General features: G+C 37.0%; 1 protein-coding gene across 3 annotated transcripts; it reads left to right on the forward strand.

Moving 5' to 3' along the window:
• Positions 1 to 877: 877 nt before the first annotated feature.
• LOC136242152 (cytochrome P450 20A1-like) lies at positions 878 to 18901 on the forward strand. 3 transcript variants are annotated; one of them, XM_066033569.1, is made up of 7 exons: positions 878 to 1103; positions 10954 to 11099; positions 12072 to 12239; positions 13950 to 14147; positions 17508 to 17692; positions 18162 to 18338; positions 18493 to 18901. In XM_066033569.1, the coding sequence occupies exons 2-7, from the start codon at positions 10959 to 10961 to the stop codon at positions 18788 to 18790; spliced, it is 1167 nt and encodes a 388-aa protein (XP_065889641.1). In that variant the 5' UTR covers positions 878 to 1103; positions 10954 to 10958; the 3' UTR covers positions 18791 to 18901. The 3 variants fall into 3 exon arrangements, with proteins under 3 accessions (XP_065889641.1, XP_065889642.1, XP_065889640.1); XM_066033570.1 differs by lacking the exon at positions 878 to 1103 and adding an exon at positions 9226 to 10090; XM_066033568.1 differs by lacking the exon at positions 878 to 1103 and having other exon boundaries at positions 10487 to 11099.
• The last annotated feature ends 1347 nt before the right edge of the window (positions 18902 to 20248 follow it).

Raw genomic sequence — 20248 nt, forward strand, 5'->3', positions numbered from 1 at the left:
GTGTGTGTGTGCATTAAGTAGTCTGGGTGGGTGTGAATGTAGTGTGTGTGTGCATGCATACGTTCTGTGTGTGTACATGCATATGTATGTGCATGTACATGTGTATGTGTAGCAGGAATAAGATACTTTACAAAATAAGTGGGAAACTTGTTGGGGAGGGTACTAGGTGACCCTTGTCATTTGAGATATCTGAGTGTTTGTTTGCTGATGATGCAGCTCTGATTTGTACTTCAAGGTCAGAAATGATTATTGCATCTAGGGTAATTGAGGAGGTCACTGCAGAGTTTGGTTTGACTCTTAACATCAATATCCCAAGGACCAAGTTACTTGTTGCTGGAGTTAACCTTCTAGCTGAGTGTGTAGCTTCATTAGAACTAGGTAGTGGTAGTGTAGAAGTAGTGAAGGAATTTAAGTATTTAGAGAGGCTAATAGTAGAAGAGATTAATCACAGAATTGCACAAAGCTTCACAATTCTGTGTTTCAGCTGGCTTGCAATCTTAGTCTGGAAACGAAAAGTTTGCATGGTCTATCAATCTATAGTGGTTGGTATGTATGGTGCAGAGACCTTAGCTCCCACCCAGATAATTGTTAGAAAGTTAGAGACTTTTCATCACCACTGTGTTAGATGTATAATAGGTATATAGGAACAACTGTGCAGTGGGCGCAGCACACCACCACTGGTCAGTTAGCTGAAAATTTTGGTATACAAGAGCGTGTTGGCAATTCGTTGAGCTTGGCCAGGCTAAGATGGCTGGGTCATCTTGCATGTATGTCTGATGATTGCATGCCAAAACAAATCCTCTTTGGATGGCTGTCTCAGGAAGCTAGGATGGCGTGATAAGATTAAACAAGATATCAAGAGCTTTTCTCATGGTACCATCACGCTCAAGAGATGTTTATGGAAACAGATTATTACAAAAGGTCTATAGATAATTTGCTGGTTAAACCACAGTCTCAATCTAACACCTTTCATTGTAAGACTTGCCAACAGTCCTTTAGGAGAACACAAGACATGTCTAGATAACTACCTGTCCTTGTCATGGCCACCGAAGATTGGTTGTGAGATTGTTCAGGATAAGCATCATCTGTTGGATGGCTCCCAAGTATGTGCAAGAATATACAGTGTGCATGTGTGTGATTTAACAGATGTTGAATGATCAGTGAGCTGTTATTTCATATTTTATTATCATCATATCTTCTGATATGATGTAAAATATACACAATGATGTTGCTATTTGTATTGGGAGCACATGGAATATACTTGTGGAAAATTACTATTTAGTACTAGCACTGATGTCATGTTTTCAACCTGAAAATTTAAGTCATGTAAAAATCCAAATGATGTAGTGTTGTATATATCACACAGCTTCTCACAATTAAAATTATTTTATTATTACCACTTTACAGTGACCAGCACTGAAGGTCTACAGCAACATGTGCTGCAGCCTTAGAATTACCTAACCTAATTTCAAGGACTTAGACTTAATGACTTATAGCTGGAGAGGTGTAACAGAAAAAGGGTCAAAGTAAGGAAAAAAATCCCTCCAACCCCAGGATTCGAATTGCAGGTCACCCAATGTATAGTCGGGGCCACACCCAGGAGTGATGGATTTTCTTCCTTAAACCTAAAGTATTTATTATTAATACTTTACGCACTGAAGGTCTACAGCAACATGTGCTGCAAAAAGACAGCTAAGGAAGGAGATAGTTCCCTCAGAGTAAAGTTTGGCTGAAAATGGTGGACATACCTTAATCATAGATTGGTCAATGTTCTAATAATTATAGTCATTACTGAAAGTGCTTCACATAAAAGTGTCCAGAATGCTATTTAAGAAATTTTTTCCATTAACCAACAAAAGCTGCTTACACAATGTACCAAGTTACTGCATGCACTTCTGTACAAAATACAGTTGTTAATGTACTATGTATAGTAATAATTGTAAGATACAGGAATAAAAAAAGTGTAACTTAGATTTTACCTACTTTGTAGAATAAAAAGTTGATGCTGAATTTGATTGATTATGGTAAAATGCTACGATCCCCTTGTAGCGATATTACTTTGTTACCTTTTTATTTGTAATAATTAATTTTGTTGTCAAACCTTTAACAATGTTTTAGAAAACACGATAAGACAACAGAACTAGCATCTATATGTCTGGAGTCTGTAGATCTATTCCTGGGTTGGCATTAAAGACTTGTGGCTAACAAATCACACCCACCATTAACTAAGACATTAGAGGGGACTGGACTGGACTACTGGTGGACTGGGTTTTAATTTTATTTTTACATCCTTTTCATATCACTGCAGGTTTGTCTATGTTGGCTTTTGAAACTTTACCTCAGAAGAGTCTCCTTGGTACATTCTCCAACTTGCAAAGTTCCTTATTTGCAGATCATGGCCACTTGCATAGCATGACCTGTTAAAAATGAAAGCTATATCATGCACACTGACAGTAACTGTTTGATCCCAGCCCAAACGCATAATATATCTAATCCAAAACAGCCAAGCTGTAAAAAAAGTGTGCGGCCCTCAGAAAGGCTATGGTGAAAAAAGATGTGAAATCCAAGGTGGCGGCCAAGAAATGGCTGTGATGGTAGGTTAATGGTAAAAATTTTAATAATGACAATTCAGGTAAATTTTGTGAAGCGGCACAAAAATTCACCTGAATTGTCGTTATTAAAATTTTTACCATTAACCTACCATCACAGCCATTTCTTGGCCGCCACCTTGGATTTCACATCTTTTTTCACCATAGCCTTTCTGAGGGCCGCACACTTTTTTTACAGCTTGGCTGTTTTGGATTAGATTTCATTTCTTTTTGTATTTGTATACCCCAAAGCCAGCCTATGGCCAGCTTTGGGACTTTTTAAACCTATGTTTTTTTTCTTTACTACAGGAAGAAGAAAACATGAAGTAGATGTACGTACTTTAAATATTTTATCAGTAGATGTACAATTATATATATAATACATATGTGACCGGATTTGCGAAAAGGGGCCTTCCACACATCCAATTTGCCAACTTTGACAATTGATAACTTCAGATTGGAAAGAGCTATTGCCTTGAAATTTGGGCAGTGGTGATTTCTTTGCAGCTGAACTCTCTACATGATGGTTTCTTTGTAGCTGAACTCTCTACAAGGTAGCTGATCTCTTTACAGGGAGATTTGTTTGTAGCTGAACTCTCTACAAGGTAACTTCTTCTAGCTGATCTCTCTACAGGGTGATTTGTTCATAGCTGAATTCTGCACAGGTGATTTGTTTGCAGCTGAGCTCTTTACAAAATGGTTTCTTTGTAGCTGAACTCTCTACAAAGTAACTTCTTCTAACTGATCTTTCTACAGGGTGATTTGTTTGTAGCTGAACTATCTACAAGGTAATTTCTTCTAGCTGATCTCTCTAGAGGGTGATTTGTTTGTAGCTGAATTCTGTACAGGTGATTTGTTTACAGCTGAGCTCTTTACAGAATGGTTTCTTTGTAGCTGAACTCTCTACAAGGTAACTTTTCTAGCTGATGTCTCTACAAGGTGGCTAGTTTGTAGCTGAACTCTCTACATGGTGGTTTCTTTGTAACTGAACTTTCTACAAGGTGACTTCTTCTAGCTGATCTTTCAATAGGGTGATTTGTTTGTAGCTTCACTCTCTACAAGGTAACTTCTTCTAGCTGACCTCTCTACAGGGAGATTTGTTTGTAGCTGAACTCTCTACAGGTGATTTGTTTGTAGCTGAATTCTGTACAGGTGATTTGTTTGCAGCTGAGCTCTTTACAGAATGGTTTCTTTGTAGCTGAACTCTCTAAAAGGTAACTTCTTCACACTGATCTTTCTACAGGGTGATTTGTTTGTAGCTGAACTATCTACAAGGTAATATCTTCTAGCTGATCTCTGTACAGGGTGATTTGTTTGAAGCTGAATTCTGTACAGGTGATTTGTTTGCAGCTGAGCTCTTTACAGAATGGTTTCTTTGTAGCTGAACTCTCTACAAGGTAATTTCTTCTAGCTGATCTCTCTACAGGGAGATTTGTTTGTAGCTGAACTCTCTACAAGGTAACTTTTCTAGCTGATGTCTCTACAAGGTGGCTAGTTTGTAGCTGAACTCTCTACATGGTGGTTTCTTTGTAACTGAACTTTCTACAAGGTGACTTCTTCTATCTGATCTTTCAATAGGATGATTTGTTTGTAGCTTCACTCTCTACAAGGTAACTTCTTCTATCTGATCTCTCTACAGGGAGATTTGTTTGAAGCTGAACTTTGTAAATGATGGTTTCTTTGTAGCTGAACTCTCTACAAGGTAATGTCTTCTAGCTGATCTCTCTACAGGGAGATTTGTTTGTAGCTGAACTATCTACAAGGTAACTTCTTCTAGCTGATCTCTCTACAGGGAGATTTGCTTGTAGCTGAACTCTCTACAGGTGATTTGTTTGAAGCTGAACTTTCTAAATGATGGTTTCTTTGTAGCTGAACTCTCTACAAGGTAATTTCTTCTAGCTGATCTCTCTACAGGGAGATTTGTTTGTAGCTGAACTATCTACAAGGTAACGTCTTCTAGCTGATCTCTCTACAGGATGATTTGTTCATAGCTGAATTCTGTATAGGTGATTTGTTTGCAGCTGAGCTCTTTACAGAATGGTTTCTTTGTAGCTGAACTCTCTAAAAGGTAACTTCTTATAACTGATCTTTCTACAGGGCAATTTGTTTCTGGCAGAATTTTCTACAGGGTGATTTCTTTGCAGCTGAAGTTTCTACATGGTGGTTTCTTTGTAGCTGAACTCTCTACAAGGTAATTTCTTCTAGCTGATCTCTCTACAGGGAGATTTGTTTGTAGCTGAACTATCTACAAGGTAACTTCTTATAACTGATCTTTCTACAGGGCAATTTGCTTGTGGCAGAATTTTATACAGGGTGATTTCTATGCAGCTGAACTCTCTACATGGTGGTTTCTTTGTAGCTGAACTCTCTACAAAGTAATTTCTTCTAGCTGATCTCTCTACAGAGTGATTTGTTTGTAGCTGAATTCTGTGCAGGTGATTTGTTTGCAGCTGAGCTGTTTACAGAATGGTTTCTTTGTAGCTGAACTCTCTACAAGGTAACTTCTTCTAACTGATCTTTCTACAGGGCAATTTGTTTGTGGCAGAAATTTTATTCAGGGTGATTTCTTTGCAGCTGAACTCTCTACTTGGTGGTTTCTTTGTAGCTGAACTATGTACAAGGTAATTTCTTCTAGCTGACCTCTCTACAGGGTGATTTGTTTGTAGCTGAATTCTGTACAGGTGATTTGTTTGCAGCTGAGCTCTTTACAAAATGGTTTCTTTGTAGCTGAACTCTCTACAAGGTAACTTCTTCTAGTTGATGTCTCTACAAGGTGACTAGTTTGTAGCTGAACTCTCTACATGGTGGTTTCTTTGTAACTGAACTTTCTACAAGGTGACTTCTTCTAGCTGATCTTTCTACAGGGTGATTTGTTTGTAGCTGAACTCTCTACAAGGTAACTTCTTCTAGCTGATCTCTCTACAGGGAGATTTGTTTGTAGCTGAACTCTCTACAGGTGATTTGTTTGAAGCTGAACTCTCTAAATGATGGTTTCTTTGTAGCTGAACTCTCTACAAGTAAACTTCTTCTAGCTGATCTCTCTACATGGTGATTTTTTTGTAGTTGAATTCTGTATAGGTGATTTGTTTGCAGCTGAGCTCTTTAAATAATGGTTTCTTTGTAGCTGAACTCTCTCAAGGTAACTTCTTCTAGCTGATGTCTTTACAGGGTCACTAGTTTGTAGCTGAATTCTCTATATGGTGGTTTCTTTGTAACTGAACTCTCTACAAGGTAACTTTTTCTAGCTCATCTTTCTACAGGGTGATTTATTTGTAGCTGAATTCTGTACAGGTGATTTGTTTGCAGCTGAGCTCTTTAAATAATGGTTTCTTTGTAGCTGAACTCTCTCAAGGTAACTTCTTCTAGCTGATGTCTTTACAGGGTTACTAGTTTGTAGCTGAATTCTCTACATGGTGGTTTCTTTGTAACTGAACTCTCTACAAGGTAACTTTTTCTAGCTCATCTTTCTACAGGGTGATTTATTTGTAGCTGAATTCTGTACAGGTGATTTGTTTGCAGCTGAGCTCTTTAAAGAATGGTTTCTTTGTAGCTGAACTCTCTACAAGGTAACTTCTTCTAGCTGATGTCTCTACAAAGTCACTAATTTGTAGCTGAGCTCTCTACATGATGGTTTCTTTGTAACTGAACTCTCTACAAGGTGACCTCTTCTAGCTGATCTTTCTACAGGGTGATTTGTTTGAAGCTGAACTCTCTACAAGGTAACTTCTTCTAGCTGATCTCTCTACAGGGAGATTTGTTTGTAGCTGAACTCTCTACATGATGGTTTCTTTGTAGCTGAACTCTCTACAAGGTAACTTCTTCTAGCTAATCTCTCTACAGGGAGATTTGTTTGTAGCTGAACTCTCTACATGATGGTTTCTTTGTAGCTGAACTCTCTGCGAGGTAACTTCTTCTATTGATCTCTCCACAGGGCGATTTGTTTGTAGCTGAACTCTCTACATGGTGGTTTCTTTGTAGCTGAACTATCCCTTTCCATAGTTGCATGAACTCCCTACAAGGTAACTTCTTCTAGCTGATCTCTCTACAGGGTGACTTGTGTGTAGCTGATCTCTATACAGGTTTCTTGTTTCTAGCTGATCTCTTGAATTCTCTTCAGGGTGACTGCTCTATTAGGATGACTGCTCTATTAGAGTATCTCGATCTCGCACTTGCTGCACCAAGTTGGATTTCGTGTTATAACTCCGTGGCTTTAAGTCTGATTCTTCTACACCATTGATGAGCCTTTCTAAGATGATTACTCCATCTGTACAACGATTTTCAAAGCATTACCCCAAGCGGTTTATCTGGTAGGCGTGGCAAGTAGTCGTTTTTTTATTAGCCAATCTCGATTGCGTAATTGTTACACACTGTAGGTTTTTTCGTTGTATCTTCCTGTTTTTTAGCTCGATTTCTTTCAAACTACAAAAGGTTTGAGGTTCAATAGTTAACCTATTCACCCACCGATTTTCAGCTTCTTCCCATACGCGGTTTACCCTGTAGGCGTGACAACATATTGGTGTTATTTTTCGTGAATAATCGCTCATAACTCTTTGCCTGTTTATCGTATTCCAGCCAAAGTTGGTACCGAGATGCGCCTTTATACCCCCCTTCTGTGTGCCAAATTTCAAGGCAATCGGATATGGCGTTCGCGTTTTATAGCAGTTTTTGTAAGTGTGCGACAAGAAAAAGAAAAATAAGAAGAAAAAAACGCCAAGAAACTGAGCCAATTTTTGAAGTCGCATATCTCGGGAACGCGAGAAGCGATTTCGCTCAAATTTGGAATGTGGAGTGCTGCAGTTGGAGGGAATGTCCACAGCAAAAATCGTCTTGTTTCATCAAGGATGCACAGAGCTACGGAGGTGCGAAAATTGCGTTTTCTTTCTTCCTGTCAATATACTCACGGGTGTTACGCGCCGGCTTCTTGGGCCGCACGACACACTACCGTGTGTCTTGATGTAGATTCTGGATTAACTGTTAACTTTGAATAAATAAAAAATTGCAATTCGGTTAGACGTTGAACTAGTATGCACAGTATACTAAATGCATATCAACAAACAGTATTAATTTTACACCTGTACATGTAGTTTCATACATTATACTTATACCAAGTAGCCTTATATAGCGAGCTGTAGTAGTATGTATCATGTGTTGTACCATTATGTACATGTTATAGCAGAATAACTTGGTAGAGAAGGCACCAAGTATATATGACAGATAACACGATGCCCAAAAATCTTGTATATCACCCAATAACATACAAATTAATGGATTATTTTCCTAAAAGCATTATATAGCCATACAGATACATGTTTGGCATATTCACATATAAGTATAGAAAACAGGTGCTGTCTAACAACACTAGGAAGCATAACACCAGTCCAGTCTAGGGTTTGTACCTTCCCCTGATGGTGTTTAGCAATAAACCACTTCAAAGGAGGCCAATTTAGCATTAGTAAATAGAAACCTCAAAACAACTCTTGATTTAATTCTGTCACTTCCTCTGATGTAGTTTAACGCTGCATACCATTTTCAAACATATGTGTGATGTGTTTTTGGTATCTGTATACATAAATTATGTGTAGCTAGTTATGTATGGTGTATCATATGGGGACCAATTTATAGTTTTGCAGAAAGGAAACGCTTTCTATCTGTGAGCCTGTGAGGCACTTCGAATAATATTAATACATTTGTAACAGAAAAAAATGCATGTATACACTTCTTGTCACACTAGGTATATACAAATACTGTATGCTTGTAAAAAGTTACATGTAATTCCAATGCAAAATTGTACATACATTTAAAACAATTCTCTGTATAGAATACTTGATAATCGTAATTAGAGTATTACTGCCATTACAGCAGCCAAAACAAGAACTCCCAATACAATAGGTGGTTTGATGATATTACCACTGTTACCCACAGATTGTTCAGGGGTACTCTCCTCAATGAAGTACACTGTGGCAAATTGGAAAGAAGCAGGAGCTACATAGTGGTCGGAATCACCCCAAGGTAAGTCACCATTTGGTGTCCAAAATGCAATTGCAAAACTTGATTCACTTCCAATCTGAAATTGTACATCAGTGTTTTCTGTTGAATAAAGTGGACGAGAAAACTCGTATGTGTACCAACCATCTGCAGCAGGAGAGGCAAAGGGATAAGCATACGTGTTAATTGCAGAATGGGACCATGCATACTTCAGTTGATTAGCGTAACGTTGTGATGGCAATCGATAATCTGACAAGTGTGCACTAGTCTGACCATCGTCTCCTCTAAGGCAAGGGTGGACTGAAAACTCATCATCGCTATTTGAGGTGTGGTCATTCCCAGTAGTAAATCGTTCCACTCCAGGTTGATAACTTCCCAAGTCATCAGGATTGTAGGCATATGACTGATAAGAATCATCTTTGGGGAATACAACAGGACTCCTCAGTGGATACTGTACTCCAGGAATAGAACCAGGTGATGCTGACTCCATATGCCATACATCAGTCATATAGCTATCACAGGAGCAGTTATTTGTAGAGCAGTATGACTTGATTGCATCACAATCATATGATGCCCCAGTGTATCCAACTGGAGTACAGCCTCCCATATTAAACACAGTTGCATTTGGTCCTACTTGCCACATCACTGCCACGGAATGGGAAAAGCTATTTCCAGCAGTCAAGTTCAAATAATAGTTTGCTCTGATTTGCAGCAACATGTACATGTGGCTATCATCATGAGCAAACCGAATTCTTACAGACTCTCTCAGTTCCATACTACCAGGTAAGCCCACCTGAACCATATCTATACTATCACTTCCAGTTGAGTTGCACGAATTCCAATCATCATCATTACCATCAACATCTAATCCAGTACATATTGGAGCATAGTATTGACTGTTAGCCAGCAAGAGCTGCTGCAATAGTAGCAGCACAAGTACTATCATAACCCTAGCCATGATTTACTAAATATCACGAGCTATCAAAGCCACCGTTAGCTACTTAAAGAGCAAACAACTGTTCCGACTAGCAGTATGCCTGTACATGTACCCAGTTATCCCCTTGTACTATGACCTACACCTTATAAGTGTAAACACATACAATCGCATAATATTATTTTGGTCAAGTATATGCTCACATATCCTCAAGTATAGCACACACAGAAGCACACTTAAGGGTTTAGAGTACAGAATGCTAATGATGTGGTTACCATGATGTCATAAAGGTGTAAACCACAACCCACTATTACCACAATAATTATTTTATTATCATGCAAGCATGTTTTGCCTTTTATACAGTGCTTGTAATAATATGATAAATAATTGTCATCAGACTTTGTAGAGGAAAGTTTAGGACAGACCAGAATGTTCCAGAATCTCAGTGGTCTATAAAAATGCTGACTGGAGTTTAAGTGATGGTTAACTAGTTTGCTTGAGGAGGGTTGGGCACTACAAAATTAATCTGTATCATGTATCATGGAAGCTTTCATTGGCTTTTTATTATGCTTCACGATAGATTGTGAGATGTACTGCACGCACACCATACAATATCTCAAAATTTAATTTCAAGCTTCGTATGCTTTTCTTATAAAGTAAATAAATGCACTTTATTTAGAATGTTGCCATAATGTAATTTCTCTTATGTGTGATAGTGTGTGCTAATGAGATGAGAGGCTTCCAAACTGCATATAGCTATATCACATGACTGATCACATTACATTCTAAAATGAAACTAATACTTTAATTTATGGTACAAAGTACAATGAATGTGAATATTCAAGGGAAATAAATTTGTGGCCTTTAGTGTAAAAGCCACAAAGTTTATAGTGTGAAGTCCTAGTTTATTTTCTGCTGCATGAGTGTCAAGTTATGTAGTTCAAAGTTTTCAAAGTTTTAAAAAATCATGATATTTTCTGTTTAGTTAAAAGTTTTTTGCTGATTGTCAAGTTATATGCTCACAGTCTTGGTTTGTTGTTCCTTGAACTAGTATGGCCTCTATGCATCCTGTGATCAGCAATGTGTATGGCTTCTTGTATTTAGCACACATGCAGCTGGTATTTCCAGTGGACAGTAAAATGGTAGTAGAAATGTATGGAAAGCAGAATATTGGTTATTTAAAGGGCTCAAAGAGTGAAATGCATACAACAGCCAAAATTTATCTAGTTTTGAAATTACTCATGTGCATGCAGCTGGGGAAACATTACCTCTAACAGATTAATTTTGTTGTTGGTGGCAGTTTCACAACCTCGCACACATATAACTCACTGCATATATTGTTGTATGGTATACCGGGATCACTGCACTCTGTTAATATCACTCACTGCCAGTTGAGGAGTTAACTAAGCTGTGTAAGATGCACATCTTTTTGTTGCCTTTTCACAGAGCTGATGATTGAACAGTTTGAGGCATTGCTAACAGCAGACAGTATTGAGTTTGCAAGTGGACAAGACTGGGAGGACAGAAGGAAATGGTTGTATGAGTCATTGAAGGGAACATTTTTAGAAGGATGTGTACCAATTTTTGTAAAGGTGAGCTAAATTAATATTGCAACAGAAAATTATTGATGAATTTATTACTACATAGAATCTTGTTTTGTACTTGTAAATATAAAACAGCAAAGCTGTGATGAAAGGGCTCCACCCTATTTCACAACCTGGCTGTTTTGTATTTACAAGTCCCAAGCTATGTAGCTTACAGCTTTGGGACTGGCTTTCATATATAGTGTTTTCCTTTTGTTTCACCGGCTACAGGCATATAGACAGAACATTATATGCTGTGTTATGTATCCATGCAAAAAACAGCTAAGCCATATAAAAGGGTGTGGCCTTCAAATGCCTGGATGAATAAAGTTACAATGAGTTTTGAGGTTTTGGGTTTAGCTTGAAAGTTTTCTTCATTTCATTTGCTAGCCTGTAGCTACTTTTTAGTTAACAGCACAGAGTTATCATTTATTTTATGCTATTTAGGGTAGATTACATGTAATTATGCATATAATATATATTCCAACATGTTTTAGAGTTTGAAAGAGTACTTCTTACCTGCTCAAACAATAATAAAGTGTTGCATGGTTGTTTATCTCGGAAAGATATGTGACATGCACAGTTTATTGGTTTACGTGTGGCTACTTTGGCATACAAAGTAGATTGCTAAGTTTCACTACAATTACTTATAAAATCTTAGTAATCAGCATTTTAACTGTTATCTAAATTGTAGATATCTGTGGTTTATACAGGGTTTATGAATTTATGATTCATAGCAAGCAAGGTGTTTCGTAGCAAGCAAGATGTTTCAGTTAAAAATTTTATGAAGACAGATGTACACAAACTTGCAATTGTATATCAAGATACTGGTAACTGTAACTTGTAGCACCCACCTTGTCCACTGATGACAATATTTTCGATGCCACTTATGATAGTAATTAATATTATTCACTATGTAATATTTTATGCATGTATATAGCTATGCATGCTGCACATTGAGTTCCCATACATTTTATATAGATAGCTAACGAGACTGCACATGGTTGGTCAAAACTTGGAAGTGATGATTCTGTGGAGCTGCAAGAAGAATTTCAAACAATGACCACCAAGGGTATAACTAGAACATGTTTTGGGAGTGTGTTTAATAATGAAGATGAAATACGCAAGATGACTCATATTTATAATCAGGTATTGTTGGCACTGTTGGCATAACATTAAATTGTGATGCCAGAAATTGTACTGAATTTCTGATATGTGCCTTTGATTAATTATAGTGTTTTTCTTGTCAAGATACATTTCTTTTGGAAAATATATATTACAGTAATTGAAATTTACTTTTGAGGAAAACACCTAACGATATCAAACTATAATCCAGTTCAAAACCAAATTAATTAACATTCATAATAATTTTGTAATTGTATAAGATGATGTGTTCCCCTGTGTAAAGTTTAAGTTATCACAGTATTAACAATCAATAATTTGTGTGCGCTATTTAGTAGATATGATGGATTGCAAAATTTGGGATTGAGATAGTTTGTATGTAGGTCATAAATTCACATAATATTTGTTAATATTAAGTACAGTATCCTAATTCAATTCACCAACATAAAAGTTACTGTTTAAATTGAGTATGTGCAAGTTGTGTACTCTTTGCGGGTAATGGAGTAAAGACTGTTAGAAATGAAAAACCTGATACATCCTTCCTTATATTGCAGTGTGAGCAATGTAAGTGACATAATCGTTTTAGTTAAAAACTTAAAGCATATCAGTAAACCCTCATTGCATTGTTATAAAAGAGCTGGTCAAAAGTATTGCCTATAGAGATTTTCAGAATAATCCAAAAACACATATATTTACAGAAAGCCATTACGTTTGAACTTACGTCATGTAATAGCCATGATATTGATGTTTTGCCACAATGTTTTACAGAATCTAGGTCACTATGGACATATAAAACATGGGACATTCTATTAGCATTTCAAAAACCACCACTGCGAATTGGCTACTGAGCAAATATGTTGTTAATCACTATATACCATATTGTCTATGGAGTATTGTGGTGAATTTCACATTTGACCAAAAATTTCTTTCCTTCACTGTTTCTTTAAATAGTCTCTAACAACCATCACTGAAGTCAAGTTACAAAAATTCATACATCCAGAAATCTGAAGTGCTTCTACTATTTTCACATGATTTTTGATAGGTTGTTGTGGCTATTACATGATGTAAGGTCAGGGCGTCCTGTAAGTATACATGTTTTTGGATTCTTCTGAAGATCTCTATACCCATTGAAAATGTATGGCAAATATTTAAATTGGTCTAAAAATGACCAATGGCTGGCAAACATCTCTAGCTTCGAGAGCTAGGTGAGCAATATTGTTGGGAAGTTGTATTTACTGTTCAGTTAGGGCAAGGCTTGTGGTAACTCGGTTGCCGATGCCATGCATAGTTTCCGACCTCCCAATTCACTTTTCTAATCTTTTTTCCTAAAACTAAACAGTGGACCTGACACTTTGGGACCATGCTGTTATATAGTGTACAGGGGTATGTCCTAATGGCAGATTGTAGGTGTATTTGACCTTTGACCTTTCTAGGTATTGTCTCATTTCATTTACGAAACTTTACTAATGACTGTCTCTTAGACTCCTACTAAAACATCTTATACAGGACCATCTTCTGTGTTTGCCCTCCAGCACCTATAGCTGATGGCTAAAGAAGAGCAAACTATATAGTGCAATGCAAATGGGATGATATATAGCCAAATTTCCTGAGTATCACTGTGTCCACATTTCAGTGTATCCTTTTTGAGGGCACTGTATTTGACTAACTGTACTGCAGGTGCATCTGCAAAATTGACAGTTTCCCATGAATTTTTGACCAAGTACTTCCCTATTGTAGGTATACCAAAAAATAGAACAAAGGATACTTGTTGGTCCTCCTGAAACAGGCAGTGACAGAGAGAAAGAATTTAATGATAGCATCCAGCAGATGAGGAATAAGATATTAACTGTGGTTGAAAGGAGACAAAGCGGAGAAGAAAAGGAGGACATACCATTTATTGATGCTTTACTTCAGTCTGGTGTGTCACATGATCAGGTAATGTTTGTTTTATTAGAGTACTGTAGTGATCTATTTGACACTAACCTCATGTGACTCAACTCTGTTACTTCTCAACTTCACATCTATAATACAGTATGGTAGTACCAAGTGCCCATTATGGAAGGTAGTACTGTATAGTATAGAGATCATAAACATTTCCCAACAACATCTTCCTAAAACCAACTTCTCTTTCCTTCATGACAGCTTGACAGTATTAGTTATGCATAACAGGCTTCTAGAGCAATCTCAAACACTTCAACAAGCTCGTTTCTATTATATTTTACTAAATTTTCTACTAACTAACTAACTGACACATTCAGTCAAGCATAACTCAACTATGTTTAACGTTACAGGCTTGATTTCCTCACTGTTCAATATCACTTCTGCCCGAGACACACCTTTTCACCAACCGCAGTAGCTACTGTAACAGTGCATGCATCATGGACTTACCTTTGTCCTCCTTTGTGTCCCATTTCTTTCTCCACTGCCTAGAAGGTGTTAAATGATTCATGGCAACATGTGGTGGTTTCAGTGCAAGCTGGTTGTTATGAGAATCATCCATATTAATGTCTGTAGTGAGTGGATTGATTGCAAAGACGCTTCTCGAACTCTTCTTTACTTGTAACTCTGTATAACAGGTAGAACATACCTGAAAATGGAGCATAACTAGCTATTAAAAAATTTAAAAGAAGTAGGGCAGGATTGATATAATATACATGCTACAAAAAGTAAGGAAACAAGCTCAAAAATACTACAGCTGAAATGAGAAACAATCCACGCAATAAAAAAAGTAAAGAAACAAGATTAGATGACTACTTGCTAAAATGAGACGTACTTTAATGCCTACATTAGGCAAATTAGGGATTAAAGCGTGTCTCATTTTAGCAAGTAGTCATCTAATCTTGTTTCCTTACTTTTTATTGCGTGGATGGTTTCTCATTTCAGCTGTAGCGTTTTTGAGCTTACTTTTTGTAGCATGTATATTATATCAATCCCTACTTCCTTTTGAAATTTTTTAACAGCTAGTTATATATATATATATACTCTTTGTTTTCCACATAGCATAAATATCACTTGAAGCAGCTATCTTTTACCATATAGCCTAAACATTTCGAGGGGGAATATTTCGCTGATTTGTGAAAATTTCAGCCTTGAAATATTTAGACCTCCATATAGTCTAATGCAATTTGGGAGTGTTTGCAAATCTGCAAAAAAAAATTTATTTTTTAGCAACATTGTTCAACCTCCAAATATTTGCCCCTTGAAATATTTAGGCTATACTTTACCTTCGTACGCAATAAGCGCCACTAAAATAATTAAAGTTTTGTCTTTTAAAACTATTACAGCAACTGTTAAAGGTTTCAGCTGCATTTCTAATGGCCTAAATGTTGATGATTTAACACTAAAACATCGCTGGAGAGTCCACAATTAAGAGTGGAACCCTCGCTTTTAAAAGTCTGGGTCCCAAAGTGGATCCTCCCCCCTCTCCCCTCAAAGGCATTACCAACTGGTAAGACTATAAAACGACTACCCAGCATTAACAAATGCTAAAAACAACCCCTTGGATACTACACCCATTCACCCTCACCTTACGATAGTCTTACGCACACGTACTCACACTTTTTTAAAATCACGTGTTTGGGTTGTGGCATGCGAGTGTGTGCAACTATTAATTATCCTTCGGGAAGAACAAAGAAGTGAGTGAATGATGAAAGTCAAACAGCATGGTAGAGTGGGAAGTACATAATTGGAATGACAGATTCATGAATCCACCGTCATTACCTTGGCTGTCTAAAATTTCTGGAGCTGTACACCTAGCACAACTGGGTCTTACAGCAGGCAGGCAGACGAAATCCAGGTGAATTTTGAAATTTTTAAAACTCACTGTACATAAAACCATTCGACCTTTTGCTTCGTTTAACCAAGGTACAGCATCATTACAGCAGTACTAATGCATTACAGGTAGTTTTTTTGGGTAAAACATATTGCAAGGCTGTTTTTTAAAGTGTGAACATTTATGAAGCCATATGATTTCTTACCAATCCCTATTTATTAAGTACTATGGTACTTAATGATAACCATTCATTTCCCAGTAATTGATCAGGGTGCATGTTTTACTCTATTACTGTAGTTACTGGGTTGATTGCAGAGGTGCTTCTTGCACTGTTCTTTGTTTGTAATGCTGTATAATGGGTGAAACAAAACTGAAAATGAAGCAAAATAGCAATAACGTTTTCCAGTAATTGATAGTTAGTGGGGGGGGGGGGGGGGGTAGCTATGTCTGGCCAGTGCCATTCTTTCCTTCAATGCGGTATGATTATTAGTCACTATCCCACTAAGGACCTGCAAAGGAGGCTACTACAAGCCTGTGTAGCAGGGAGTCAGAAACATGTTGCTAAAATTGTTGAATGCAGAAAAAAATCCCAGACCAGGTGGTGACTTGATCCACAGACAGCTTGCAGTCTAGGGAAGTGCCTGAGGAGTATGCATTGATTTACCAGTCATTGTTACATGTATACAAACAAGTATAAGGATACGCTGTGACTGAAGTAGGGATTGAATGTCTACAAGTATAGTTGCAGGTGTAGATGACCTCCCCTGTTTCATTGCTTTTTATTTTCATATGATTCCTACTCTGTAAAATTATAATTTTTCTTTACACTTTTGATTATTAAAATGTGGCGTGAGTCAAATATGCTCAAAATTTTGCCCAAATGCTTCAAGGAATTTCCATAATTTTTCACCTGTTATGCTCTTCAGTATTCCCATTATGCCTGCTAGGTACATTTTAATCAGTGAATGCTCTATTAGAGTATTTCACTGCAACGTAACTGTTCTATTAGAGAGTATCGATCTAAGGAGCTATGTACAATGTATTAAGTGCTCTATTGCAGTTTGCATTTTCCACTGACTGTTCTATTAGAAAGTATTGATCTATTTTCAAGGAATTAAATTCCATAGTTTGAAATATCCACCTAATATGCTATTATGCTGGCATAGCACTCTAACTTATTATGCTCTTTATTATGCTGGCATATTTGACACAGGCCAAATTAAAGTATGTGTTAGTGCCAATACCTGATAGTAATTCTGTCCTTGATACACTTGCTGCTATCTTGCAATGTGTGCAACTGTAGTTAGTATAATAGATAACTACGTGTATATAAATTATACCACTATACAAAGAAATTAGCACTGAGCAATAGTAAAATTGTATACCCACCACCATGATTATGCAGTGGAAATATGGTGATAGTACGTAATTACTGTAAGATATATAGTCCTAAAAGATATATAGTTTAGTATAATTTTGCACTATGATAGCTATTATCCTATCAATATTGGTCTTCTATCCAGATTATTGCTGAGGGTGTAACATTCATGTTAGGAGGTCTGCACACCTCAGCATGTTTGTTGGCATGGACAGTACGTTACTTAACACTAAACCAAGATGTCTGCCACAACTTGGTGGAAGAGATGAAAGAGAGAGTGGGATCTGACCAGCAGGGGAGACTCAAGGACTATGTATATGATCCAGACACGTAAGCTTCTGTATTTATAAATGAAATTTACATATTGATAAGTCAAGGATTTCAAGAATGCTGTGGAAATAATATCATAACTTTTATAATTAATGAGCAAAGTTAGACAGATGGCTGCAGGTTTGAGCTTAAGGCTGCCCAGGTCCAGCCATGGATTTTTTTCCTTTCTGCACCTTTTCAAACATACTTAATATAACATCTTTAAACAGGCTGTGGGACCAGGTGTCCTGCAGCCCTTCAGCACTTGTGCTGTAAAGTCTTAATAAATAAATAAAAATAAGTAAATAAGTACAGCACCACCTAGTTAGTATAATGATTATTCTAATCAGACATTTAGGTATCTAACAAAGCAGCCAATCATTTTATGGTTTAGTTGATCTTTGTACCACTGTCACTAGTGAACACATTGTCATTTATGTAGCCATAAATTCACTGAAAACTATGTTACATACAATAATTTCTATTATAGATTATTACGTCAAGTATTGAATGAAACGCTTAGAATATCTGTGATAGGACCATATGCATTTCGTTATTCTGACGATGACATTGTAGCTGGAGGGTACCACATTCCTGCTGGTACACCAATTGTGATTGCCCTAGGGGTATCACATAAGAATGTAACTATATGGAAAAGCCCTGAAAAGTAAATCATTAATATACCACATGTTGTATGCATATTATAGATTGCATCCCTTACATGAGCAATTGCGTATAAATGATTTTACGTATACTATGCATTTGATGCAGTGACTATTATAGTAACAACATAATAGAATTCTCTTATTGTTCATATGTAGATTTGATCACACCCAGTGTTCTCATTTACAAGGAAAAGATACAATGGCATTTGCTCCATTTGGTCACGGGCATCGTAAATGTCCAGGGACCAAATGGAGCAAATACACTAACATACATTGTAGTAGAATGGTCAGGAATACACTAACATACATTGAAGTCAGTGTATTCCTGACCATTCTACTACAACAGTTTACTATTGAGCCAGTTGGGGGTGCTAAGGAAGTTGGAAGTGTATATGGTTTAATAACTGCTCCTAAGGAACCATTGAAATGCTATGTCCATCCCATTAAAGAGTAGTCAGTAACTAACTACATATCACAGTTTGACTGAAGTTTAGATTATTAATTTGAATTCACTGTAGTTATGTACATAATAGTAAAAAATCTCAACTTCATATTCAAATTTGCATTTACACCATTAATCTACTTATTAAGTAGACATTTGTGTGGGTGTGTGCATGTATGTGTGTAGTGTAGTGTGTATGTGTTCTGTGTGTGGTGTGTGTGTGTGTGCGTGTGTGTGTGTGTGTGTGTGTGTGTGTGTGTGTGTGTGTGTGTGTGTGTGTGTGTGTGTGTGTGTGTACATGCATGTGTGCATATATACGTGTGTGTATGTGGGTGTGTGTAGCAGGAATTAAGATGCTTTACAAAATAGGTGGGAAACTTGTTGAGGTGGGTACTAGGAGACTGAGTGTTTGTTTGCTGATGATGCAGCTGTTTGTACTTCAAGGTCAGATATGGTTATTGCAGCTAGGATATTTGAGGAGGTCACTGCAGACTAGAGTTTGGTTTGACTCTTAACATCCCAAAGACCAAGCTGCTTGTTGCTGGGGTTAACCTTACAGCTGAGTATGTAGCTCCATTATAATTAGGTGGTGGTAATACACTAGTGAAGGAATTATGTATTTAGAGAGGCCCATGGTAGGATAACAGAAGAGATTAATTGCAGAATTACACAAAGTTTTGGTGAGCTTTGCAATTCTGTGTTTCTGGCTTACAATCTTAGTCTGGAAACTAAAAAGTTGCATAGTCTTATCAATCTGTAGAGCTTGGTGTCCTTTTGTATGTATGTATGTATGTATGTATGGTGCAGAGACTGTAGCTCCCACCCAGGTTATTATTAGAAAGCTAGAGACTTTTCATTATCGCTGTGTTAGATGTATAATGGGTATAGGAAGGGCTATGCAGTGGGACTAGCAGTTCTCAACCTGAAATTTAAGTCATGTATATAATAAATCCAAAATATGATTTTGTAGTGTTGTGTATATCACACAGCTTCCCCTCAAAATTAAAAGATAACTAAGGGAGGATCAAGGGGTAAATTCCCTCAGAGTAAAGTTTGGCTGAAAGAGGTGGGCATACCAATAATTGTAAGATACACAAATAAAAAAAGTGTAACTTTACTACTTTGTAGTAAGGAAGTTGATGCTGAAGTTGATTGGCTTTAATCAATTGTAGTAAAATGATATGATCCCCTTGTAGCAATAATTAATTGTTACCTTTTTATTTGTAATAATTAATTTTATTATCAAATCTTTAACAATGTTTTAGGAACATGTTAAGTAAGACAATAGAGCTAACATCTATATGTCTGGAGTCTGTAGATCTATTCCTGGGTTGGCATTTAAGACTTGTAGCTATATAGCCACCACTTAACAAATCGCACCCGCCATTATCTAAGCTAAGACATTAGAGGGGACTGCTGGAATGAACCACTGGACTGGATTTCAATTTCATTTTCATCCTTTTCATATCA

The sequence above is a fragment of the Dysidea avara genome, chromosome 13 (assembly GCF_963678975.1).
Source record: "Dysidea avara chromosome 13, odDysAvar1.4, whole genome shotgun sequence".
Classification (NCBI taxonomy): Eukaryota; Metazoa; Porifera; class Demospongiae; order Dictyoceratida; family Dysideidae; genus Dysidea; species Dysidea avara.